Genomic DNA, 27,948 nt, shown 5'->3' with positions numbered 1-27,948 from the left:
GAACTATTCCTTTAAAGAAATATTTTGTGTTCAATACAATTTAAGCTCAATTGACAGCATTTGTGGCATTATGTTGATTACCACAGAAATGAATTTGGTCTCGTCCCTGCTTTTCTTTATAAGAAGCAAAAATCTGGGTGACAGTGAGGCACTTAAGGCCAAAGTATATTTGGCACGTCCGCGTTGCTGATCACTCCGGCACAGTATGCGTGACGTAAATATCGTCATAATCCAGCCGGCCAGGTTTTCTTGACTCACGGATGCAGTCATCGTCTGTGTGCATCATCAGAGCATGCGCCGGCCATTAACTGTACTGAAAGTGTATCACAAAGAAGTTGTAGTGGGCATGCATCAAAGGCATTCATATTCGCTTGTGGTCAGAAGAGTATACTCACAAAGGCGATCCGGAACATGTAAAAAACAAGTATACCTGGGCCAATTTAACAACGCCATTGTTAACAAAAACTATTATTTTTGCATGCTGCACCACACTGCTACTGCAAGTAAACCAAAATTTGTGTACCTTTAAGTGGGAATTTTTTGTGTGTGTGTGTGCCTTTAAATCTATTTTAAAATCAATGGTGTGGCCTGGGTAGGGTTGCACCAGCTGTACTTAAGTTCTCATGTAAGTTGGGACATTAAGTTCATACTAAGGGCTTAGTAACTACTAGTTAGTTTGTAAATAAGTCAGTGCTTAATTTGGTTGCACCACCTGTTCTTAAGGCAAGACTTAACTAGTAGGTCATTAAGCTTATTCCATCCGTTACTCCTGGTCGGAGACTTCTGTAAATATTTTGTGTATACGTAGGGATACCTCCTACCTAAGTTTAAACATCTAAATATTTAGTAGTGCGTAAATTGTGACTTAGTGCCCATTTATGCCACAACTAGGCTAAGTTGTAACTTACGAATAGCTATTGCAACCGGCCCCTCATCTTTACATCAGTGTGGAGACAGATGTGAGGCCAATAAGAGAAACCCTATCCAGTTCTACATAAAGCCTGATTAATACAAATGAAAAAGCCAAACTTTTTTCTCCTAAACTACAGCACCCTCTGTGAACACAATCTGCGTTTACTACACGCTGTCATTTTTAAATTAGTGAGTTAAGGAAAATAAATAAAGAACGTCACATCCAAACTACACCGACAATTCATTTTAACCAATAATTTCAGGGATTTGCTCGAGAAAAAAACAGGACAGATATCACCGAAAGAACACCTCAGCAGATAAAAACATTGGTACATTCCAACATAAGTCTCATGAGAATTCGTCACAATAACGAATTTGTCAATGTATACATCAACCAATCACAATCGCTTAACAAGCACGTGTTCAAAACCCGGTAGTGTTTCTTTCTTCTGTATTACACATTAGGCTTTTTAACATATGGTTATGTTTACACCCTAGGTAGGGTAAGGTGACAAACAGTTTTGGATTAACATGGAACAAACGGCACATCGAGAACTACAAGGACATGAAGGAAGCATCTCTCATAAGAATGAACTTGCACAAATTAGTAGGAATTCACCACCTCGTACTATTGTGGCAAATTCTGGTAAGATCGGGTTAGTACATTTTGTCACAATTTTAAAGCAAACAAAAAAAAAAAGCCTGTTTTCCCAGAAAGTATAAATTATCCTCAAAAGAAAGAGAGAGAGACTTTTTTAAACTAATCTCATAGCAGATCTCACATAATCTGATTTATTAAACCTCTTCAGAATAGCACTATAGACACTCTCACACAGTGCAGTGCAGTCATAACATACACAGACAGGTACAGGCATGCATAAATAGTGACACACACTGCAGTCACGGCGCCGGACAAACACAATTACAGACACACATGTAAACACACAGGTACATACAGGCATGAAAACACTGAATCACAAGCACTTGCACACTACAGTCAATACACAAACAAACAGAAAATAACAGGACTGATTTAGGGATTGATGCTAAATAAACAGCACTCTAACATCTGCAAGCAGGCTGACAATTCAGCTGTTTTTGATGCTCAAGTGTGACTGCAAATGGCTAAGACACAAAGTCTAGAAGGCCGAGGAAATTCCTGGCATCCCATAATGCTTCAGTGTGAGTCAGACTACAGGCTGTAGATTCCTGCTCTTCCCGGGTCATTTCCTTTCAGCGTGTCTTTGTGTGTGTGTGTGTGTGTGTGTGTGTGTTCATTTTCTTATTCAGCAGCAGGAAATTTGTGTCTTAAAGGCACAGTTAAGTTCCTGCTGGATGATCTTGGACACATGCTAGCACATAATCTTTGTGTGTACGTGATGTTTAAATGTGTCTAAAATCTAAGGGGTGAATTTACTAAACAATTTCATTGTATTTTATTGCAAATTCTTATCTTTTTCACAAACAACCCACAATCTAGTTCAACCGGCACTATCTGAGCTGGTATATGCAGTATAGTCCCAACGTAGCATTACAGATCAGTGTTTCTCAACTGGTTTTACATCAGGAGCCAGATTTTACATTAGACAAGTGGCGACCCAACACAGAACCAAAACTGTTTATGATATGAAAGTAAACAAAAATGTCTTGAAATGTATTACCGGTAATATTATGTTTTTTTTCGAGGATGGGGGCATGTCATGCAACCTGTCCATGTTGGCATCTGCCTAAAGCCGGCGCCACACTAGCCGATTTTTCCAGTGATTTTTAGGTGTGAGTTTAATTAACATAATCGGCAGGCAGTAGGTGAGTGACAAAGCATGCATTAGCGTCTGCCAGCGGAAGGTCGTTAATGCCTTGACCGTCTGGACTCCCTGCAAAGTTAATGGTTCTAGCAACATAAATAACTATCCAACATGACAGAACAAATTTTCTGTCGCCAGGCAAGCTCTTGTGTTCTCTTCAAATGACCAATGAGCTTCTTCTTTGACTGAAGAACTGACAAGACGTCAACCTGATCTGAACGTTTTCATCGCACTCAGCTGCATATCCTCACAAACGCAGATTGCAATCCACAGTGATTCCGTCACCAAGCATTTTTCACTGAAAGCTGCCTATGGACACACTTTGGCAAGCCTCAAGGGGATACAAACACAATCACACACTTTAACAAGGTATGAATCGCTTCCTAAATCACCCTTTTACAATTGTTTATGCTCACATGGTTCTCCTGTTGTTATTTAGGTGAGCTCCACATGACAGGGAATCAGAGAGAGTTGCGTTGAGTTGGTATGTCTGTCACTCCTCTACCATCCTTACTCGGTAAGTATGTCATACCTCCGACTAAAGAGAGCAAGATCTCAGCAAAACAGTCTACATGAATGACACCCTCGGCCAAAATTCAGTTGTTTTGAGTCTGCTAGTGTGGCACTAGTAAGTTGCTAGCTTCTACCAATTGTGACAGATTTGTGGCGAAATAATGTAGAGTTTGATTACACATGCAGCCACTGACACAATAACAAAATATATTGGAAACGTGCAATACAAAACGAGATGTTAGGGAGTGACAGCGTCAGTCACCATTCACTTTTCATTGTATGGAAAAAAGTTGCAACGAAAGTGAATGGTGACTGAGGCTGTCATTCCGTAACATTCTGCCAATTCCATGGAAGAAAGAAAGTCATATAGGTTTGGAACAACATCAGGGTGAGTAAACAATTACAGAATTCATTGACTTCATTTTTGGGTTAACTTTAAACACCCCCTTTCAACATCACAATCATGCAATAAACATTACACTGCTGACTTTTTATGTGAAAAGACTTATAAACATTCCCTTAACCTTTATGAAAAGCTGCTGTGTCAATGGAAACCCTTTCTCTGCCAGTTCAGAGCCAACAGAATAAACAAACACACTCACACACACTTTCTGTGAAGCTCACGATTTTTCCTGAACAAGAGAGCTGCCTGGTTCGGGAAAGGTTTTTTCTCTATGTTTCATCCCATCTATAGTGAGGACAGAAGCAGGAAGCAGCTCTCGAAGGCACGACAAACACAGGGAGGAAGTGAAGGGTCAAACAGGGAAGAGCCTGAGGCAGCAAGTCACCAAAACTCACAAAAGCCTTTCAAAAGTTCAACTCTGCACTTCTGTTTTAATGTTACAGTACCAAGTAGTGGGGAAATTTTCGGACTTAGTATAAGGACCATCCATCCATGTGTATGCTGTGTGCACAACTATTAAAGAAAAACTGATGCAGTGTAATATCAGGGTTACATATGATACATTCCTGATATTCAATAGGCTACTTTGAACAGTCATCTAATCTAAAGCATCGCCATCTCAACTGCATTATGTCCCGTATATTTGTCCCACAACTTTTAACGACCAACTGAACTTGATTATCACCTAAAATTAATTTTAGCGTCATAATGCAATTTACATTTTCTGAAGAAGCTCAGCAAATGCGATCCAAGGTAAAGAGGGTTAGGTTTAAAATATTTAAAAGTTTTAAAAGGTTCAAAAGCTCATTTTCTGAAAGTGAACTCCGCATTGGACAAATAGTTCTGATAGTTTATAGTCTTAAGTGTAGAAAATATCATTCAGCCAACTTTATTCGTCTACAGAACAGGGTACGGCTAATTTAAGTTTGTGTAAAGAAAAGGCATATATAGGTCTAAAAATTAAAAAAAAAAAATTAATTTGGTAATTTATTTTTTTTTTATTTAATGCGTTTTTCGTTTGGTAATTTATTTAATTTAATACAGGGAATTTTGCCAGCATTTTTTCAAAAGTAAGCTAAACAATAATTTTATAGAACTGGGCTATATGTTAGTGTTCCAAAAAAGCACATTGAAGCTTTTCTCCTAGTATTGTGTATTTATTTTTAATTTAAAACATCTTTGTGCATAGAAATTATATGTTTTTTGCATTGTGGGCTAATTCCATGACTGCCATCTATTATTTTGAATGGTGTGGAAAAGCAACTTTAATAAATAAACGGATGTCTACCGCGATTAAATTAATCGCAAAGAGTGGCCATTCATTTGTTCTCCATGCACTTGTCGATGTGAATGATACAAGATATTTGTGTTGGCACTCCTGGAAGTGTCATGTTTGCAGTGATCGGATCTTTATGCCGTTCAGATCAATCCATAATCACGTACAATAAATCGGCTTTTATGGATGTATACCTTGTCGTTATGATTAACACAGGCTAACAATTGAGGTAAATTCTGTCATGTGACACTAAATTTTTGTGTTAATGACAATTTTCTTTTGAAAAAAGAAAAAACAGTTTTTCGCAACATTTGATGTATCAACATAGAGTTTATGCGCTAGAGTTAAACGGAAAAATATTATGTCGACACTTGTGAAATTTTAGTGATAATTTCCGTTTCCATCAGCTTTATTTTGATGCGCTAAAAATGTTTCGCAAAAAATCTTTGGATGGAAATGTAGTTACTGAAAGTAGCTACGTGATTAGCTAGTTAGCTATAAGCTCGTTGTCACGGAGAGTAAAAGACAGATGTTGTTTATTCTTTCCAGCATGTGTCTCACTATCTAAGTAACAACATAGCATGAAATCAACACTCATCAGACACAATCCACTGTCTGCTGAGCTGCAAGAAGATGCTCTCTTACCTTTCAGTCTGCTACATTACTGACTGCACTGACAAACTATAGCTGGCTAACAGCAAACAGACATGAGTGACATGGTTGTCAGGGACAAGGTTAATGTTATATTAGGTATATTGAAAAGGAAAAATGATGGGGTCATTGTTTATTAAGTTTCCAGCATGTATTTCATATAGGCGCCTATCGGTAAAATATACGCCAAAACCGATATATCGGTGAAAGGCTAATATCGGCTGATAATATCGGCCGGCCGATATATCGGTCGGGCACTAAACACAAGTCATGTTTCCACCGAAGTAAATTAAAGTTATTAATTAAGTTTATAATTTCGCAAAAACAATCTGCAAATAAAACAGCATTTCCACCCCATGTGTTTAAGAGAACAAATACATAACTACTGGGAAAATTGCCGCAAAATATAGGTGAAATGAAAATGGAAGTTGAAGCCACTGTGGCTCTTTTGTTAAATGTACTGAATAACTTTAGAGCACGCAGACAAAAACGCTCCAACGAACTTCATGTTTGCTAGTGTTCAGAGGCAGATGGCTTTTGTCTGGGAGCGAAAGCGTGTCAGACAGATCTGGGAGGTAATGGTACCCAATCATTTGATGACAGGCCTTGTGTCTGGCATTTCAGAATAACCAGAGCAACATTTCAGTTGCTATCCAATGATATTGATGATATTATCTAAGCAAATTATGTATTCACAAGGCTTGTTGAGGCAAAAACACATGACTTTTTTTTATGCACATCTACATATTCCTAGAATTCTACACTAGGAAAATATTTGGTAAATGTGTTTCCATCATAGTTTATATGCATGTCTTCTTATCAAATTAAACATTTATACACCTCAAGTGAGCATATATAAGTTTTTTTGGAGATTATATTTGCATCTTAGTGTTTCCATCCAGCAATTTCTGTGTGATATCCAAAAATTTGCAGAAAAATACATGCAAGCATCCCAACCAGTCCAACACACCAACATTGGCTAAGCAAGAGCCCAAACAAGTTTGCTGTGTGACTTTGGCCCAGTTGGTCAAATCAATGAGTGATGGGAAGTGCCCAGGAAACTTTTTGAAGACATTTGTTATTTTTAGAATTTCGCTTGCCACAGAAATGATACACTTCACCATTAAAATAATATCTGCCAGAGAAATTGGATCATCAAACACCATCCAACAACTCATAAATATTGACTGCTTTCCATAAAAGTTAAACGAAGGTTCTAATTGTATATTTCTAGTGGCAGAGGAAAACATTCATTCAATCAGTCTCACACTCATAGATAAAACGTGCTGACACTACTGTACTGTATAATTTCAAGGAACACAATAACTTAATCATCTTGAGAGCACCTTTCCATGTCAGATGTCTTTCATTCTCACATTCAACCCTCTGGATTACTCCTGGGTACTGTCCTTTTATAACATAAACATGTTTCATTTTATTGTCTTTAATATTTACAGAGAGCTGTCTCCAGCACAGGGTCACGTGTGAACAGCACACACTCCCAGAGCCCCCCAGGCTTCAGTGATGTAACAGAAGCAAATGCTCTCTGTTGTGGTATATAATTATTGCTCAATGGGGCAGTTTTAACTGTTCATGAGATGGATAGCCTGAGGGAAAAAACTGTTCTTGTGCCTGACGGTTCTGGTGTTCAGTGCTCTGTAGTGCCGGCCAGAAGGCAACAGTTCATAAAGGTAGTGGGCTGGGTGAGTGAGTCGGCTGTGTGAAAAGTGAGTGACATTTCCTCACTCTGGAAGTGTTCAGTTTTGAAGGGAGAGCAGGGTGCAACCAATAATCTGCTCAGCAGTCGGAACTGTCCTTTGTAGTCTTCTGATGTCTGATTTCGTAGCTGAACCAAACCAGACAGCTATTGAAGTGCAGAGGACAGACTCAATGACTGCTGAGTAGAACTGTATCAGCAGCGCTTGTGGCAGGATGAACTTCCTCAACTGGTTAAGGAAGTACAACCTCTGCTGGGCCTTTTTCACAATGGAGTCAATGTGGGTCTCCCACTTCAGTTCCTGTGAGATGGTAGAGCCCAGGAACCTGAATGGCTCCACTGCTTCCACAGTGCTGTTCAGAATGGTGTTGTGGTGTTACTCCTAAAGTCCACTATTATCTCCACTGTTCTGAGCGTGTTCAGCTCCAGGTTGTTTTGACTGTACCAGACAGCCAGCTGTTCAACCTCCCTTCTGTATGCAGACTCATCAACATCCTGATGAGGCCGAAGACAGTTGTGTCGTCTGCAAACTTCAGGAGATTGGCAGAGGGGTCCTTGGCGGTGCAGTCATTTGTGTACAGGGGGAGAGCACACATCCCTGGGCAGCACTAGTGCTGATCGTACAGGTGCTGGATTTCCTCAGTCTCACTAACTGCTGCCTATCTGTCAGAAAGCTGGTGATCCACCATGATAAGGTGGGAACAGAGAGTTGGTTTAATTTAGTCCGGAGAATAGCTGGGATGATGGTGTTGAAAGCCGAACTGAAGTCCACAAAAAGGATCCTTGCATATGTCCCTGGTCTGTCCAGATGTTGCAGGATATGATGCAATCCCATGTTGACTGCATAATACACAGACCTATTTGCTTGATAAGCAAATTGAAGGGGTCCAGAAAGGGTCCAGTGATGTCCTTCAGGTGGGCCAACACCATGTCTCTCATAATACTTCATGACCACAGACGTCAGAGCGATGGGTCTGTAGACATTAAGTCCTGTGATTTTGCGTTTCTTTGGGACAGGGATGATGGTGGAGCATTTGAAGCAGCAGGAACCAGTGATCTGTTGAAGATCTGTGTGATGATGGGGGCCAGCATGTCAGCACAGGATTTTAGACAAGTGGGTGAAACACCATCTGGGCCCTGGTCCCCAGCTTCTCAGAGTAGCTTCTTTTAGTCACTCTACTCTCCTTTGTCAATAATGTCCTTTGTTTCTGGCCTGATTGTACAAGATTTTATCCCGCTTCTGTAAGCATCCTCTTTGGCCTGGCGAAGCTGCTTGAGTTTTGCTGTAAACCATGGTTTGTCATGGTTGAACTTTAAATAAGTCCTAATAGGAATGCACATATCCTCACAGAAACTGATATATGATGTCAAAGTATATGTAAACTCGTCCAGATTGGTGTATGCAGCTTCAAAAACACTCCAGTTAGTGCAGACAAAGCAGGCTTGTAGTTCAATCTCTGCTTCATTGGTCTATCTTTTTACAGTTTTTACTACAGGTTTAGCTGATTTAAGTTTCTGCCTGTAGGTTGGAAGAAGATAAACCAGACTGTGATCAGAGAGTCCCAAAGCTGTAGTGATCCTGTATATTTCTGTCTCTGGTGGGGCATGTAATGTGCTGTCTGTATTTTGGCAGGTCACGGGTGAAGTTGGCTCTGTTAAAATTGCAGAGAATAATAATAATTAAGTCCAGGTATTGTTGTTCCATGTCCGTGATCTGATCAGCCAGCTGTTGCAGCGCTGCGCTCACACACGCTTGTGGAGGAATATAATCACTCACCAGAATAAACGAGGAAAACTCCCGCGGTGAGTAGAAAGGTTTACAGTTGATAAAGAGTACAGTCTGTGCTTTCTGTTACAGTTTTCCCCGTTAACTCCGCAATGCGATCTGCTCTAAAGAGCTGAAATCCCCAGCAGATGTAATGTGCTGTCCTTATCCTTATGAACAGACATCCACCCGACACTATTTAAAATCTGATGATGTCTTGCAATGGTGGGGCTCATTTCCTGTGTTTGTTTCTCATGCTTGTCAGCAGTGTCATTCTGCTGTGAAGAGCAATGACTCATGGGGAGATGGTATCAAATGGTAATAGGGCCTTGCCCACTGGTGGTACTAAAGCCTGTTTTAGGTACTTTTCCCCGGGACTAGTGCTTATCATCACTTTCGCACATAAGGAACTATAGTTCCCTGAAGCCATTTTAGGGGACATTTTTAGCTCCTACTACGGGGTAGATACTTTTGGGGCATATAGGGACTGTGGGAGGTGCTGCAGCCTGTGATTGGTCAAAAACCTGCATTGAGAAAGGAAAGGAGCTCCATAGCCACCAATAGTAAACAACTAGCTGCTAGCCTGATACTGAAGGATTGCGCTAATTTTATAATTCCCTTAACAGAAAAATATATAACAAAGTATCCAAAGAGAATCACACATTTCACATGAGCATGTATGTGTGTGACTTCATGGGGAGACACGATTTTAGTTTTCATTACATCTGTACTGTGTGACAATAAAGAAAATGAAGTGATTTCTGGATTACTACATCACTTTTTCCTGGGATGATGGATAAATATAATCAGATGTTTATCGAGAGTGGGTAATTGAATTTTATTGTACACCGTTGTAAAAGCTAGTTTACATGAGGGAAGTATTGCGTGCCTTTTACTGCATGGTTAACTTGCATCAAGACATCTTTTTAAGTCAGTGAGTGAGTATTTCAGTACAGTAATTTATGTTCAGTCATAAAAGCCTATTGTAAAAGATTATGTTGATAAATAGGTTTATAGTGAATTTTCAACATGTTGTCCGCTGAGTTTGGCGTGTGCTGCACAGTTAAACAGCACTTTCGCCACCTCACCTCATCTCTTACTCTGGCTGGCGGCTGCTGCACGGAGCACCGCACACGCCTCGCGAGCCCAGTTTAAACTGTAACCTGAAGACACAGGCTGTATCCGAAAACTGGAAAATGCTGCCTTCAGAGGCTGTAAAAGGATGGATGAAGGCAGAATGAAATAAGGTGCCTTTTAAACTGTTCAGAGTGTTCCATTCATCCAAACATACTGATGTTTAAACCATTAACTGATAAGGCAGCTGCCTACGTTTTCCAATGCAGTCAACGTTCGTATAAAACAGCCCTAAACAAACAAAAGTGTAGCTCCGATACCAGCATCCTCTGTTGGTGTTGTTGACTTTGTTGTTGTTGTTGTTGTTGCTATTGAAACTAGCAATAATGTCAGAATAATAATGGTCGATATTAGATGACATCGCTACGGTGATTACTTTGTGAGTGCGAATGCAATAGGGGAAACGTCTCCTTGGGTGTTCCGTTCCTCGTAAGAGTTCTCATCTAAAAAGTTCCTAAGGGAAAAGTACCAGGACTGTAGATGGGAAAGGGCCTTATATAATGGCACTTTGATACATACCATGGTACTAAATTGTTACCATATATATGTACCATGGTATTTACATGCCACTTTAAGGTACGTCAAAGAATCCCATGGTACTACCATTGTACATATGCAAAAACTAAACAAAAACATGGGATTAACATGGTAACACTGGGATTACCAAATCCAGAAAACCATGGTATTACAATAGTACCATGTCTATAAAATATTAGTACCATGGTAATTTTTGAGTAGGTCAAGACTCAAATAAAAGCCACTTTGAGGCAAGACAGGTCACTCAACTTCCATATTCATAACATCTCCAGGCAGCTATTACTTTACAGCTCCTATGTACTTGAATAGGGAGAACCATTGTTGTCAGATTTTAGTGCTGATTTGAAATATGTTTTTTTAATTCAGTATTGACCAATTGTGGTTATCAAAATGCAATTAGCCCAATTAACTTTAAGGAGGGAAAATAGACACCCTACTTGGCATTACGATTTTTCACATTTATATGTATATGAATTGGTCGCCTTTTCCACTTATACAGTCTCTGCTCAAACACAGTGCATTCAGTGCCATATGGAATAGAGATCAGAGTAAATCCATGCTTTATCAACCACATTAGAGTTCATGTAGAACAGCAACTCCAATGAGAAAACCAGACTTTATACACACACATACACACTTCTATCTGGGGCCTCCTCATCCTAGCCCTGTTGCATTGCACTCCACAGGCTTCTCTGTTGTGGGCTGAGCAGCTCTACCAGCAAAAAGCCACACTGCTCTGTCTGTATACGTCTGTGTGTGTGTGTTTATGCATTCATTTCAGCATCCTCTATTGGGAGCTATTCTGGAAAATTCAATCCTATTACTGTGTGTTGTGTGCAGAGAGAAGAGGGGAATCTGATTTGAGCTTTCATTACTGACTGTGGGGATGGAGTCATAAGACAGACAGTGTCCGTTCATGAGCCTACTGTATGTAGGCATCTGGGCTAATGTCTTTTGCAGAGTTGGCAAAGGTTACAGCACCATGTAGATGCTGTTTTTTCCAGTTACAGATACAAACTCACCATGTTTGCAACTTGCAACGTCTGTATACTACTTGACTTATGGATAATATAGGCACTGGATTAAAAGCAAAGCCTCCAGCTTGCAATCTTTCTTTCTGCAATCTTTCTACAAAAAGGTAAAGTGATGGTATCAGATAATGCCATGGTAATTTTGTATATACCATGCACTGTACTAATGCTATTCATGTACATGTACCATGGCATTTACGGTGCTACCGTGTTACATGTCCAAAAACTGAAGATACCGTGTTAGTTTTTTGGTGTAGAGTTAAATATTAGTAGGCTTCCATTAGTATAATTCCACCAATAAGCATTCTTTGTGAAAGTAAATACAAAACATTTCTGTATGAAACAGCATTTCTAAATTTGACTACACTAAAAAAGTCAACAAACCAACACTGAGCAGTATAATTTAATGAAACCTTCATTGTGATCCATTGCCCCTGTTTACCCTAGTTAAACAAAACCTAAAGGAAGTGTACAGGTTTGCTAATGCAGTTTCTGGAATAATTTTAAACCAATTCTAAAGGATCACAATGGGATCAAATAACAATAATCTAAGAATCAATTAAGATACAACTAAAACTGAAACTACTATTTTTTCGTTTGTTTTTACGGAACGATTATTTTCTAAGAACTCTTAGAAGATCCTTATTTAGGATGGATCCCTTTGGGATTAGTTACAAATTATGACACAAATTCAATTAGCAACCCTGTACACATCATTTACCTTTGATTAAGTGTAAAATAGCCATACTAATTAAATATATTGACCTGAAATGTTTCAATATTGTAGGCTACTAACAAATATATATACAACGATGTGTATGATGATCAGTGGCTGTAGAAAACCTTCAGTTCCTTGTGTTGCCAATGAAATACGCAACAGTTTGTCTCTGTTATCATGTTAGTCATACTCTGTGCTGCTTCAATTTATTTTATTCCTGCTATTTTTTAATCGTTCATTTCGAAACTAAATGCTTACATTGCCCTACTTTGAAATGACACTCCCAATAAATATGATTTCAAATGTACCCCGGGGGCCGAGTTTATCATGATACAGGACATCAACCAGAAACGCCTAATGACAAGCAATTCCAGCTTGGGCGTTAATAACGTAAATTACAATTCCTATATTTATCAAGATTTTCAGACCTTTAAGCGCCACCTACCCGAACCAAAGGCTTTGGCAATGAGCCATGTCAAACTGCAGGAGATCTTGGCCCTTGTAAAATCATAGTGATCAAAAGATTTGATCGTCGGGACGATAAACGTGCTCTTGATCTCTGCGGCATCACCCATCTTGACATCCACGCGTGGCTGCATCACGTCCCACGGGCAGACACACAATCACACACACACCCGACTATGAGATCAGACCGGTAATGACATTCCCATGGTCAAACCCTCTGCGCCAAATCGGACGTGAAATATAACGGATCGTGGGCTCGAGCGCTCGTGTAGTTAAATAATTATCGTATCTTCACGTCCGAAACACGTTACTGTAATTATTCAGCCTGTATAAATGAAAAAAATTCCAGCTGCATCTCCGAGCGCTGGATTCAAAATCCAACAAGCGATACCAGGCGACTGCAGGAGTTCTCATCCGTTTCCCGGCATTATATCGTCAAGTTGCTTTGGGTTCTTAAAAAAAATCAGTATATAATAGGTGACGCAAGCACCATGATGAAGCATGCCACATTCAATGGTGAGGAGAGACGGTCGATAAATTTATAGACTCTTGTAATGATTTTTTCCTCTTCTTTAACTTTTATAACTGTCCTTCCTAAATCTCTCGTTCTTCCTGCGGTCCGCCTGCCGTACTGGCCTGGAAAAGGAGAAAGCTTTGTGCGCATGCGCGAAACGCCCAGACGCAGACAAGCACTGCTGGCTATAAAATAAATTCCCGCTGCTCTCAAATAAAACGAAATTGATTTGATCTATTTTAGACGTAACTATTGCTAAACATAGTATTTATTTGGGTTAAACATTGATTCTGTGTATATACGTTTTGCTTTATTTTTTGTTTAATGAATGAATCAATAAAAAAAATGTAATCACTTATTTATTATTAGCTATTATTATTATTATTAGGTTGGCTTGAAAGAGCCAACCTACTGATCTACTATTTAAACTTATTATTATTATTATTTTTCTTCTGAAACCCAAAATTTCTCAATGCTACTCCTCCTAGAGCTTTCAAGCTACATCCACCAAACTCGGGACATACCTTCAGACTGTTCTGATCAGAATTACAGTATTCCCGTAGCGGACTTCTGAACAGGCCTGATTTTATATTGATTCCCATTCAAGGTATGAAAACTTTTCCCTGTAATAACTCCTTTAGAGGATTCAAGCTACATCCTATCACTCCACCACTCATACTTTCTATCTATCACTCCACTACTCATACTTTCTATCTTTCAATCACTCCACTCTTTTTATTCTTTCTTTTAGTGCCTTGTTATTATCACCCTGGCAACTGCCTAGCAACCAAATTAGCTCACCCTAGCAACCAAGTAGCAAGCAAAACACATATCTCTGCACCAGAACATCATAGATATTTCGGGTTGGCTCATGTGAGTCAGGCTAGCAAGGAGCCTTTTGAGTATCACCCTGGTAACTGCCTAGCAACCAAATGAGCTCACCCTAGCAACTTAGTTGCAAAACACATATCTCTGCACCAGAACATCGTAGAGACTTCCGGGTTTGCTCATTTGACTCAGGTTAGCAAGGAGCCTTTTGAGTATCACCCTGGTAACTGCCTAGTAACCAAATGAGATCACCCTAGCAAGCAAGTAGCAAAACACTTATCTCTGCACCAGAACATTGTAGACACTTCCGGGTTGGCTCATTTGACTCAGGCAAGCAAGGAACCTTTTGAGTATCACCCTGTTAACTGCCTAGCAACCAGATGGGGTTTCCCTAGCAACCAATTAGCAAAACATATATCTCTGCACCAGAACATCGTAGAGACTTCCGGGTTAGCTCATTTTACTCTGGCTAGCAAGGAGCCTTTTGAGTATCACCCTGGTAACTGTCTAGCAACCAAATGATTTCACCCTAGCAACCAAGTATCTAAGTGTTAAAACATGCTAGCAACATGCTAGGTACATGCTAAACATGTTAGCAAAACCTAGCTAAGTACTAAAACATGCTAGCAACACCTAGCTAATTACTAAAACATGCAAGCAATGCCTAGCTAAGTGCAAAAATATGCCAACAACATTCAAACAATATGCTAAAACATGTTAGCAATGCCTAACTAAGTCCTAAAACATGCGAGCAACATGCTACCAACATGCTAAAATGTGTTAGCATGCCTAGCTAAGTACTAAAACATGTTAAAAACATGCTAAAACAGGCTAGCAACACCATGCTAAGTGCTAAAATATGCTATCTATCTATCTATCTATCTATCTATCTATCTATCTATCTATCATCAGTCTTTCTTTACTAACTAACTAACTAACTAAATAAGCTTTAATATATTTTTTAAACTTTCAGAACAGGCTCTTTCAAGCCAACCTCAAAGTTTGTCTACAAACTTTATTTGTCTAGTTATTATTATTATTCTGCCCTAAAAGCGTATGGGCAGCCAAAACCGTAAGTCCTAGAGACACCAAACGATTTGCGATTATTTGTAAAACATATTTTTGTCCGATTTGCTCTAAATATTACATGTATCAACTAGGGACCATCCTGACAAAAAAAACGTTTTCGGATTTATGATCTGTGAAAGAGATTCGAAGATATAAGCTAATTAATTTTTTGGCCATGGCCCTAATTTACTCAATGGCCTATATCTTCTGAACGCAAAGTCCAAACTTTATACATTCCTACCAAAACATTTTGAGGATGCATGCAAATTTTCATTCAATTCCGCCCATAGGGGGTGCTACAACTAAAAACATGGCCGCCAGCAGCCAATCACATTTCAGCAGCGAATAACTTGCATTGCAAATGGCCGATCGTTATGAAATTAACGGTGCACTTGCAAGTCACCAAAATTAGGCTGTATACGAAATTTTGCAAGAATCGACCACAAGGGCTAAAATAAAAATAAAAAATCTGTTTCTTCTGAACCCATCAGTGCCCCCAAATCATTTGGCCATGTTCTGGTCATACGTGCTTGGACCCCGATGATTGCCGTTTGCGGCTATATTTTAATTATTTATTTTTATACACAATTTACAATCATATTTAATCAAACTACAAAATGATAACTCTATGACTTTATAGATATTACAGTTTCATTTTCTGTAAAAAATGAGCTTTTTGAAAATACTGGTAATTTTTGCTCTGGCAGTTTCCCTTAATGAGAAGTTGTCTCATTACCTATAAATTTCCATACAGATGTTATGTGTGAACAGCACATGTGGTACATTTACCAGTAAAGGCAACCCAAGGGTTTTGCTATGTAATTTACATGGTTGCATGTGTGAACGGGGCTTGTGTGTGCTATCTGGGTAACAGCAGCAGGAGTTAATATTGATCAGATTTCCCAGACAGGAAGGGGTGCGACCACTGTGGCAGGCTCTGACTATCTGCTCAGGAGAATAGCTGTAATTACTGCCCTCTATACCCACATACACAATACACAACCCTTTCATCAAACACATACAAATACGCACACACCCTTTCATCTGAGAGACAGACTCTTAGCTCTTAGTTCTTGAGCACAAATGGAAGTAATTTAGAGTGAGTGAGAGAGAAAGAGAGAGAGCGAGAGAGAGAGAGAGAGAGAGAGAGAGTTCCACCAAAGTCTTTTTAGCAATTTAGTTCACTCGGCGGCCATCTTTGAAACGCCCTCGGACAGGCTGGGCAACTATTTTTCAACTCAATTTTCCCGGTTTGTATAGCTAATGCGCATGCGGGTTCTAGAATTGATTGACAGGCGTTATCTGTATCTAAAAGGTGATTGGCTCTTTTACCTGTTAGGCGGAACATCCTTATCTACATCCTTTGGTCGGTGGGCGATCCAATTTCTCCCATTCATTTTAATAGTCGCCCCGTCTCTGCTAAATAGTCTCTGGTTCCACCCAGATGTGACTAATATCTCCTCTCATTGGGTCTTGCTCATTTTAGCAGTTGGCTTTTATTATTGTTTGAATTACATAACTCCTGTGAAAACAGAACGGTCATGCGGAATGAATCGTGTTTTGACAAAAAAATAATGAATAAATAAATAAATAAAAATAACTAATAAATTACCATAATTTTGATGACCACTTGTTGATTCACACAAATGATTGTTGAACTGCTAACGTTTTCATGTATACAATGTTTGCGCTTTCTTGCATTGCAGTATGAGCGAGAACTGCGCCAACATTATTGAACAATGTTGCCCTCTAGCGGATACCAGTGTACATTGTAGAGGTTAATTTGGAATAGATGTGAGCCTACCTATAGCCTTTAATGAGGGCTACCATCGATCCGTCCCCCTTTCTCTGTTTTTGGACCCGAAATTTGAGTGTATTCACAAAAAAAAAATATTTTAAAATTTATGCATTTCAATTTCATAACAAAATTCCATCAAATTGAACGGAGTAATCTGTAATAAAATGAAATGTAAAATCTTAAAAATAGGCTAAAATACTTTTTTTTAAGCGTAATATTCATACTAAATATTAAGTGATAAGCACACGAAGGTCAGTGGAGAGAGTTTGTCATTAAAAATGTTTCTTCATGGCAGTACATCAGGGCACGAGGATTGAAAACTATGATAGTGTAAAAATATTTTTTTTTTTTTTTTGGCATCTGATCTTTTATGTTGTTATTGTATTTTATTATATGGACATTACTTAAATGTATTAATGGTAAAGTTTTAAAGTACATTTGAATAATGTGCTTTGAATGTGCATACGTGGTGGACATTTTCTTCATCTAACCTTTTATCTGTTAAAGTGAAAGTTTGCGTGATGCATCGGTAAATTACATCTGCAGTCACATAGATTGAGTTTCTTGTATTTCTACCACTAGATGGCAGCATCTTTCAAACGATTGAATGGAGTGTCCCAGTAAAAAAATCGTTCTTGTACTTGCATTTTTATTCTTTCTATAGAAACAAAATGAAAAATTACTTTTCTTTTTTCAAATTAATTTAAATTACCCTAGTATGATTGCCCCATACTGAATATTCACTCATTGTGATACGGATTAAATATATATAAAAAAATTGACAGATGAATATTATACATACATACATATATACATAGGCTACATATATATATATATATATATATATATATATATATATATATATATATATATAATATTATTGTTCAGTGAAATAAACACTAAATAATGGCAGATCAAGTAAAGAGAGCAAGTTCCTCATAAACATTCAAAGAATGTTTAATGATTGCGTACATCAGACTCTTTGATTATTCACATGACGTTCAATTCAAAGTGTGAACCTTTATCATGCCAAATGTTACCCGCCACATCCAACTCCTATTTCATACAAAGATGCTTTCACACAAACACAACACAGGCTGTGTGTGTTTTCCGATGCATCCATTCCCTGACACCCACTCCACCCCAACACCCTCTCACACACACAAACTCACACAATAAGCTCCATTTTCATTTAATACCATACAAAAGCATAGTTCAAGCAATCACTCTATGCGTATACAGTGTGTGCTCTTTGCTCCATAAGCTGCCAAACTGCTTACAGATATAACCTAGCTGATGTCAATGCACGTCCTCTGTTATCACAGATACTCCCTCTGTTTGCCCACAGTAGGCCTATGTAGCTGTACTTATAAGCCTTGCTAGCATTTACAACAAAGAACTGTTTCATTTGCACCATTAGACAGTGACAGTTACTGATGCATAAGTAACAATCTTCCCTTTCACTTGTCAGTCTCTCTCGCTCTTTTAAAAAAACAAATATTTACATATTGATATACACAAACACTTGAACACATCCAGTTTAAGGGTAATGTGAGAACCACATTATAGTGACCATGAGGAGGTTACCCCACGTGTCTCTACCCACCCTAGCAACCGGCCAATTTGGTTGCTTAGAAGACCTGGCTGGAGTCAATACTCGCTGAGCTACCCAGGCCCCCTTTTTAAGAGTCTTAACTCTTGAACACACTTGTGTGTTTTAGAACACAAATATTTTAAGAAAAATATAGCTCTTTAGGTCCATACAATGCAAGTGAATGGTGATCAGACCTTTGTAGCTCCAAATATCACATATAGGAAACACAAAAGTAATCAATATGACTCCAGTGTTTAAATCAATACCTCGAGAAGCAATATATTAGGTGTGGGTGAGAAACAGAACAAAATTTATGTCCTTTTTTTACTCTAAATCTTAGAGCTACAAAGGTCTGATCCTACAGAGCTGAGATATTTTTCTAAAATCTTTGTTTGTGTTCTGCTGAAGAAAGAAAGTCATACACATCTGGGATGGCATGAGGGTGAGAAAATGATGAGAGAATTTTCATTTTTGGGTGAACTGTCCCTTTGATGTAAATCAAATGTGTCCAATATGAGTTTGCATTGTTTCGTTTTATGTAGCAACTGTTCGTCATACTTTCATTGTATGATTTTTTTTAGGTAAACACATCGGCCTTGTTCACTTCAGTTGTTTTGGTGCTTAACGATTCTGTGTTTTTAACGATTCAGTTAAATCAACGAATTCAATAACTCACTCACTGAACACATAAAAGGCTCTTTTGTTGCCAACTACTGGCGTGTCTCTAGAACTTATATCTGAAAGAATCTCTTTGGGGAATCTTCTTTTGGATTCAAAAGGCCTGAGCCACTGGGACCACTACTGTCTATAAACAACACACTCTCACAGCGAAATCTAAAGGTTTCGTACAAATTTTCTAAATTTGGCTAATTCGTATGATATCGTACTACTGCACTCATATGACTTCGTATAACCTTCACTACAGCCAATGACATCGCTGGATATCGTTATCATCTAATACGCAACAGTTATTTGCTTCTGTCACACATAACAGCTTCCTGTCATGTTTAAACACTCTACTGATCGGTTAGGTTTAGATAAGGTGTTTGGGTAAGGGCATAATATTAACAAGCATGTCCTTGATACTTCACATGCAGAACCCGCGCTTACTTCCACATTACACATCCGGGCATTTGCAAATGATGAAATCATACGAAATAGACAACTCTTAAAATCCCTGGATTGATTGAAGCAAATGAAACCGAGGCTATAAGGGAAAAGTATAGATCATAATGTCCTATGCAACTTCTGCTTCCAGAATTTTGTTTTTGTGCTTTACAAACACATTTGAAATTATTTATAATTATTTTATGGCAGATATCATATGGTAAATTAAGGCCGCATTGCATTTGCATTAAAAAGAGAATTAGAATGAAGGGAGGAGACACACTGTGCATGGCAGACTGGATAACTCCTGTGCATGGGTCAGCTTGGGGTATTTTTAACACACGCAAACCTCAAGGCTGTATTTAGAGGGTGGTGTCACGCTGGCCTGTGCCTCCCCCACTGGCAGCAGAAACCTGTATTTATCTGAATAAAATCCAGAGGGGAGTCTGGACCATATGCCCTCAGTTTATCTGCTTTAAAATACTGTGGCTTTGCCGCAGCGACCCAGAAACCATGTTGAGACTGGCTCTTCAGAGTCACTTTGTTATGAAACAATAGGAGACTCTACCATGTTCCACCATTTTCTCTGAAAGTGCACTTAAGCTTAACTAGAGGTTGATATGTTTTTTGTGAGAGATTTGTGGAAAGTGTTTTTTTTTATTTTTTTTTATTTTTTTTATTCAATCATACAATAACAATGAAATGCATATATATAAAACATATATATAAAATCAACATTTAAATCCCCCAACCCCCCCTCCCCCTCCCCAACCCTGCACCCCCCGAAAAACAACCCTGTGGTCAAACATAAGTAAATATATAGAAATAAAAATCAAACAGACACACACACACACACACACACACGCACACACACACGCACACACACACACATACACATATATACATACATATACAAACATACATACATACACATATATATATACACATACATACATACATACATACATATGTGGCAACACCTCTAAACTCACCAGGGCATGATCCGAGACTAAAATGTTTCCAATTGAGCAATCAACAACAGATGAAATGAGGGATTTGGATATAAAAAAAAAATATTCTATTCTAGAATAAATCTTATGGACTGATGAAAAAAATTTATAGTCTCTACCAGATGGGTTCAAAAGTCTCCAAATATCTGTAAGACCAAGATTTTTACACATCCTGTGAAGCGTCAGTGTTGCTCTAGGGGGCTTACACACTTTTGCTTCACTACGATCAAGGACTGAGTCCATCAAAAGATTAAAGTCTCCTCCCAAAATTATATCATGAGGAGTGTCAGTGGCTTGCAACATCCCTTCAAGATCTGATCATCAGCGTTAGGTGCATAAATATTAGCCAAAATCAGATTTTTCCCCTGAATTTCTGCTAAAACAATAATGACTCTTCCTAATTTATCATTAAACCGTTTGAGACATTTGAATTGTAAATGTTTATTTACCAATATAATGACTCCCTTGCTCTTACTTGAGCCAACACTAAAGAAAACATGTCCACCCCATATCTTCCCAAAATGTTCAGCTTCCTGCGGTGAAAGATGTGTTTCTTGAAGAAACACTATATCAAATTTCTTACATTTAAGAAAATAAACTTTTTATGGGGTGCCCCAACCCATTCACATTCCATGTGGAGAGAGATAATCCATTCACATTAACATTTGACATATTGATATAATAGAAAAAATAAATTGTGTGCCAAAAACAAAATTATGAAGACCACATTTCAACATTAATGCAACAATAAAACCCCAAACTTCCCCCCGAACAAAACAAACCGAAAAAAGTAAAATGTGTGCATTAACCCCGTGCACGACAGCACCAACCGGCATCAATCCCTTTAAACTCAAAGAGTCCATGTACACCTACGAGAGCCCCCGCGACAACTTTGCCATAGGATTGCTCAATTTTGCCTCACAAATTTGTAAGGCAAAATTACATAACATCAAATATTTTGTAAAACAAACCCAGGCCAATAGGCAGAATAAACACAAAGAACGTGTAGACTCATTCACAGAAATGTCTTGAAGGTGTGTTCCTTCACAAAACAAATTCCAGCCGATATAAAGCCATTCAGTTTCCTCGGACAGACAAACAAATCTTCAATGAGCCAGCTGATGAGTGCAGCAGATGACATAATCATTCCAATGTCCCACGAAAATACTCCACAAATCATACTCCAGCCAACAGGAGGCATAAGCACAAGGAACTGACAGATTCATCCATAACTGTCCCGAAGTAGTGTTATTTAACAAAACAAGCTCCAACTGCTAGGCAGAACCAGCACAAAAGGAAACGAAACACGTATCCCGGTTCTTCGGATGGTCAAGGGTCAATTCACTCGGAGGCCGCATAAAAGTATATCCCATGATTTACACAGTCTGCCAACTTTATAAAAGACATCCTTTGTGTGGGCATGTAGATATTTTGCAGTCATCCATAGTGTCTATTCTCAATCTGCCCGGGAACTTCATTGTAAAAGTGATCTTCCGTCAATGCAAAAGTTTCTTTAAGGAAAAGTTTTAATCCACAAAACAAAACAAACTCCAACCACTCGGCAGAGCCAACGCAAAAAGAAACAAAAATGGTGCCCAGCTTCCTTCGAAACCAGAGTATGTACAGTAAATCAATCCACTCCCAAGAAAAACACCCAATGGTTACTCACCCATTGTTTCAATAAAAGACATTGCCTGATTGGTACATGTAAATACTTTGCTGCCATCCTTGGTGTTTATTCTCAGTCTGGCCGGAAACATCAGAGCAAAAGAGATCTTCCGCTGATGTAAGAGTTTCTTGCATTCCTTAAACCGATCGTGTTTCTCTCTTGTCGAGTTCGCAAAGTCCGGGAACAAGAAAATATTGTAATTCTTCCAAGAAAGCTTTCCTTTGCTCCTCGCCTGGCGCAACACGAGATCTTTATCGGATGATTTCAAAAATTTGGCCTGAATCGATCGGGGCCTGTCTCCCTCACAGATCTGTGAGCTGGGACTCTGTGAGCTCACTTGATTTCCAGCTTGTGGCCTGTTATGTCGAGCAGACTCGGGAAAAGCTCGTCAAGGAATTTCACCATATCTCTGCCCACCTCATGCTCAGGAATTCCAACAATTCGAATGTTATTCCTGCGGCTTCTATTCTCAAGATCTTCAAGCTTTTCAAGAACACGTTCCAAATCAACTTTGGTTGCAGGCAGATTAGCGGCTAATTCCCTCTCTGATGCCTCCAAATAATCGATTCATTTTTCAACATCTGTCACTCTTGTGACTAGCTCAGAGAAATTTTTTCCGTTGCCGTAAGCGATCGATGTATTACAGCAAGATCCTCCAAGTCCACAAGTACCTTCGTCAACATCACCGACATGTTGGACAGTTGACGCTGGATTCCTTCTCTCGCCATGCCATCCAAATCGAGTCCTCGGTCCACAGGCCTGTCTGGGCTTTCATCTTGAACCCGTAAGTGTCTTTTAATGTCTCCAGAACCAGAGGATTTTGACTTCTTTGACATGTTTACCTCAAACAGTAAATGTGTAACTGGGTGTATCGAATTTCACCAGATTATATCATGAAAATAATTTTAAAAATGTGCAAACTGCGCAGAGCCGTCTCTCACACATCTGCCCTTTGCATGGCATCCCACCAACTCCTGGAAAGTGTTTTTGACGGCAGTTACAGTGTTCATCAAGACACTTGTTCTTGGCAAGCATTGCTATTACAATAGCCTAGATTATACAAAAAGTTAGGTTTTTTTTTCAAAATCCCTAATGTAAAGATACATGGGGTGCTAAGCGCAGTGCTATGCTTTAAGTCCATGGTACTCAACAGGCGGCCCATCAAACCATGTTTTTGTGGCCCGCGTGATGTTGTCATGACAAAATTATTAACATTCATAAATTTTGAGGTGTAGATTTTATGTAATTCTCAGTATTGTTAAATTACCGGACCATTATAGAGGAAAAGAAACGGCAAACAAATGAATTAAACTTCAAAGCTGTGAATATAAATCTGATTATAAACTATAACATGAGTGTGGCATCAGTCTGAGTGCGTATTGACAGAAACAGTTTGTGTCCGCTTTGTCACTTAAACATGCGCGCATTCTCTCTTCCACAATTAAATAAAAAATTATAAGAGTGCGGCCCTCAAGGCTAAAGGGGCCCTGCTTTCTGGCCTCAAGGCTTTCCAAAGTTGAGTACCTCTGCTTTAAGTCATAAGCGCAACGTCAGTGGGTGTGGCCAATAAGTTTTGAACAAGTATGTGCTAAGTCCAGGCGCAAGTATTGTGCGTGGAAATCGCTAATGGGCTGGGTTAAGTGCAAATTTAATACTAGGTTCTAGGTTCTTCTCTGGATATTGCACCGTCCGCATCCTATATAGTCCATTACCTGTCAAGCAACGTCAATATAAACAAAGTGTTGGGCCTCATGTGCTCAGATAGGAGACAAAGGCAGGCCTACACACAGTCACAAGCCTGACTGAGGCCTGTAGGAACACTCAAAGCCTGATAACACAGAATCAGCTGCCAAAATCAAACAAAAGGAGTCCAAACAGACTACAGATCCCATCAAGCCTTGCTCAGGTGTGAAATTCAGAAGGATCGAACTCTCAACTCCTATTGGATGAAACACACGACAGAACACGTCCCTCAACCATGGTGACATCGAGAGTAAAAAACCCCTGAGATTCTTCCTAAGCTTGCTTCCAGTGACAGTATGCGATCCGCGTCACACCCTTTTGCCTGCAGAAGTGAAGAAAGAAGATTTCTCTTCCTTCTTCCACCGAGTCGACTTCGCTGATATCTCCACCAACCCACCAAGGATCAGCCGCCGTACCACCTGCCGACAGTGTGAGGAATGAGGCCTCCCATCATCACCCGAGCTTCGAGGAACCGAGTCGGAGTCAAACAACGGATGAACACACATTCTACCCGCGTCCTCACGCAAATCAAGTAAGAGGTGTACGTCTGGGCAGGGATAGATTATTATAGTGTGTTATTCTTGTGTATCAAGGTTATTTTTTCTACAGTTTACTGACCGCTGAGTCTGCTCATTGTTGCTAATAATACTCAAGGCATTACTGTAACTCACTGTTAACATGAATGAGATTTGCTGTGATTGTTGTCCAACCACGTTGGACTGTTTGTGCATTTCCGCCATCGCAGGTGAGACCGGCACACTAAGTTTATCCATTAAAGAACCAACGACCACGGCGGACGGGTTACAAGCCGTTCACCGTGTCTCTGAGTGATAAAACTAATGGTTGCCATCTCTCCCACGATCACTAAAACCAGCTTCGGTGCCGTCACTCTGTTCTCTCTCTCGTACTAACAGCACACACACATGACTCCTCACAAACATACCCGCACACACATTTGGCGAACAGATAACTTGGCGATAGAGTCTAGCTTTGTCCCTAAGTTATCATACCAGCGGAGACGCGTTAAATGGGCAGACACCATTAACCAGGCTCTCTGCCCACATTCGCGGCCACATTCTCTGGCCGGAAACCTCGCGTGACATACTCTCCGCGAGAGCCACGCCCGCCATTTTGTGCCCTCCTTCTCTCCTTACTTACACACACACACACACACACACACACACACACACACACACACACACACACATATCACATTTTTATATCATTGTGGGGACTCTCCATAGACTTCCATGCATTTTATGGATTTTATACAGATCTAACGATAATCTCTATCCCCTAACCATAACCCTACCCCTAAACCTAACCCTCACAGAAACCTTTTTGCATTTTTACATTTTCAAAAAAGTTTAGTATGTTTAATAAGCCATCTCCCTCATGGGGGCCGCTGGCTGGTCCCCACAAGGTAGGTTTTTTTGGGTTTTACTATCATTGTGGGGACATTTGGTCCCCACAATGTAGTATAAATGGTTACACCCATTCACACACACACACACACACACACACACACACACACACACCCTCCTCTCACGTATTATAGGCTTATCTGTTACCATATCTAATCATGTTACTGTTTAGTTGGAAGTTGGAAGTCAGAAGTTTATCGACTGCATTGTATTGATTATTAATTGGCATTACTGCATCAATAAACTTTGTTATACTTTAAAGAGAAGGGTTTTGGTATTGTTCTGCATGCACCTGTGTCAAGGGCTGGAAAGGGATGTCAGTGCTCGGATTCAAGCCTTCATTGTTTATCTTTTGAATGTCGATGTTCTCTGGACATCGACTTTCCTAAGAGAACAATCCTATATTGAGACTGTTATACTGTCTGGTTATTAGTCCCTGATTCCAGGGTGTTGCCCCGGCAATATGAATCCTTATTAATATTCTATTGATTTTGATAACTGATAGTTATCTTTGATGATTGTTGATTTGAAGGATTAATAAGCTAATGCTGATTCTAATCAATGTTCTATTGATTTTAATAATTAATAATTATCTTTGATAATTATTGATTTGAAGGATTAATAAGCTAATGTTGATTCTAATTAATGTTCTATTGATTTGAATAATTCATAATTATCTTTGATAATTATCAATTATTGCTAATAATCAAACCCGCTCCTGAACGAAGCCCCAACAAAAGATAGCACATTCATAAGAAGTTGGTATTGTTAATGGCCTTTATGCAATGCATTAGAAGAATAGAAATATGGATGTACATTCTTTTGTGCATTAACTGCCTCTTTGTTGAATGTCAGGCATTTTCTTACAGTGACACGCTCCATTTATACACATGAAAATGTGATTCTCTTTAGATTATAGAGAATGTAAGTATTATTAATCATTTTCATCATCTGACACACAAATCATAGATAGTATTAACAGTGATTGTATCGGCACACACTTCTACCGGTCGATTTTTCTTTGGAAAATTAAAGTAATTTAATGAAACATGAAAAATTCAACAAAAAATATATTTAAATTCAAATAAGACTTTAAACGAAATGAAAATATAATCAAACTACAAATAATTGCCATTGCAAATAGGATCATAAATACAATTATAAATATAAACATAATAAAAATTATAATTAAAAAAACAAAAACATGACCTCTAGATAGTTTAACACAAATATCATTAATTTTTGTTTAATAAAACGACGATTGTCAGGGACATAATTTGATGTTCCACTATACTGTATTTCCAGAGTTTGGTCGTGAACTTTATTACCACCTGCTGGTGGAATCTCCAAACTGCAGGTAGTTCTGAAGTAGTTCTGAAAGGTCTTAGTGCAATGACCTTTTTCTCAGGAAAATTGCAAATTGTGCTTTGAGCCACTTCATTGACGTACAATACACCCAAAGTTTGCATGCAAACACCCACAGACCATCCATAACTTATTACCAGCGATTAAAAAAGGCAGAGGTTATTTACACTAAGTGCAAATAGCAAAAGATGCTATTTACACCAAGTGTGTAAATAGCATCTTCTTTGCACAAAGTGCAAATAGTGTTGGATGCTATTTGCACCTCTAATTAAATACTAGCATACATTAAATGGGCATCACTGCAGCGTGTTTATTGTGTTTATTTAGAGTCCCACAGACACCCTACACCAACCCCTAAACCTAACCCTAACCTTCCCTTCAAATATTTCACTTTAATAATTAATAATTAAATAATTAATAGTTATTTATTATAAGTAGCATTAAAGGAAAATTAAAGGAAACATAAAGATTGGAGGCAGGAAACAGGATGGGAAAATCTATGGAAAAGGATGGAATCGGATCTTCACCATCTTTATACACCATGCCACTGAAGCAACACCTGAGATCACAGTTTGTCTGTAATTTCAGTGTTTCCACCAGACTATTTGAGTGCAAATAGCAGTGCTGTGTGGCAGGTGCTATTTGGAGAGAGGGAGAGAGTGGGAGAGAGAAATGGAGAACATCTGTATAAATGCCCTTGGGAGTTCTGCTGTTCTCTTCTGTCTTTTTTTGTTTGTTTGTTTTTGTTTTTTTGCATGCATGAACAGTAAATATATTTTTCGCTTGCTAATTAAAAGTTCTGTTGTGTTCATTTTCATTTGTGCTGCTCCAGTTCTGCTTACATATTTTCACGTGGCCTACATTTCTCATAATATCTTTCTGTTCTTCTCATAAATTTTCA

General features: G+C 38.9%; 1 protein-coding gene across 3 annotated transcripts in view; it reads right to left on the bottom strand.

Moving 5' to 3' along the window:
* Positions 1–16,749, bottom strand: part of LOC127440353 (calmodulin-regulated spectrin-associated protein 2-like) — an 84,518-nt gene extending 67,769 nt beyond the window's left edge. For 2 of the 3 annotated variants that reach the window (XM_051696892.1, XM_051696893.1), the window contains exon 1: positions 12,908–13,555. In XM_051696892.1, the coding sequence (XP_051552852.1) occupies positions 12,908–13,061 (154 nt within the window). In that variant the 5' untranslated portion in view covers positions 13,062–13,555. Of the gene's footprint in view, positions 1–12,907; positions 13,556–16,669 lie in introns of those variants that run through there. The other variant, XM_051696894.1, reaches the window with a different exon arrangement.
* Between the last annotated feature and the right edge of the window lie 11,199 nt (positions 16,750–27,948).

Source organism: Myxocyprinus asiaticus, chromosome 5 (assembly GCF_019703515.2).
Source record: "Myxocyprinus asiaticus isolate MX2 ecotype Aquarium Trade chromosome 5, UBuf_Myxa_2, whole genome shotgun sequence".
In the NCBI taxonomy this organism is placed as follows: domain Eukaryota; kingdom Metazoa; phylum Chordata; class Actinopteri; order Cypriniformes; family Catostomidae; genus Myxocyprinus; species Myxocyprinus asiaticus.
This window is presented reverse-complemented; position numbering and strand designations above follow the sequence as displayed.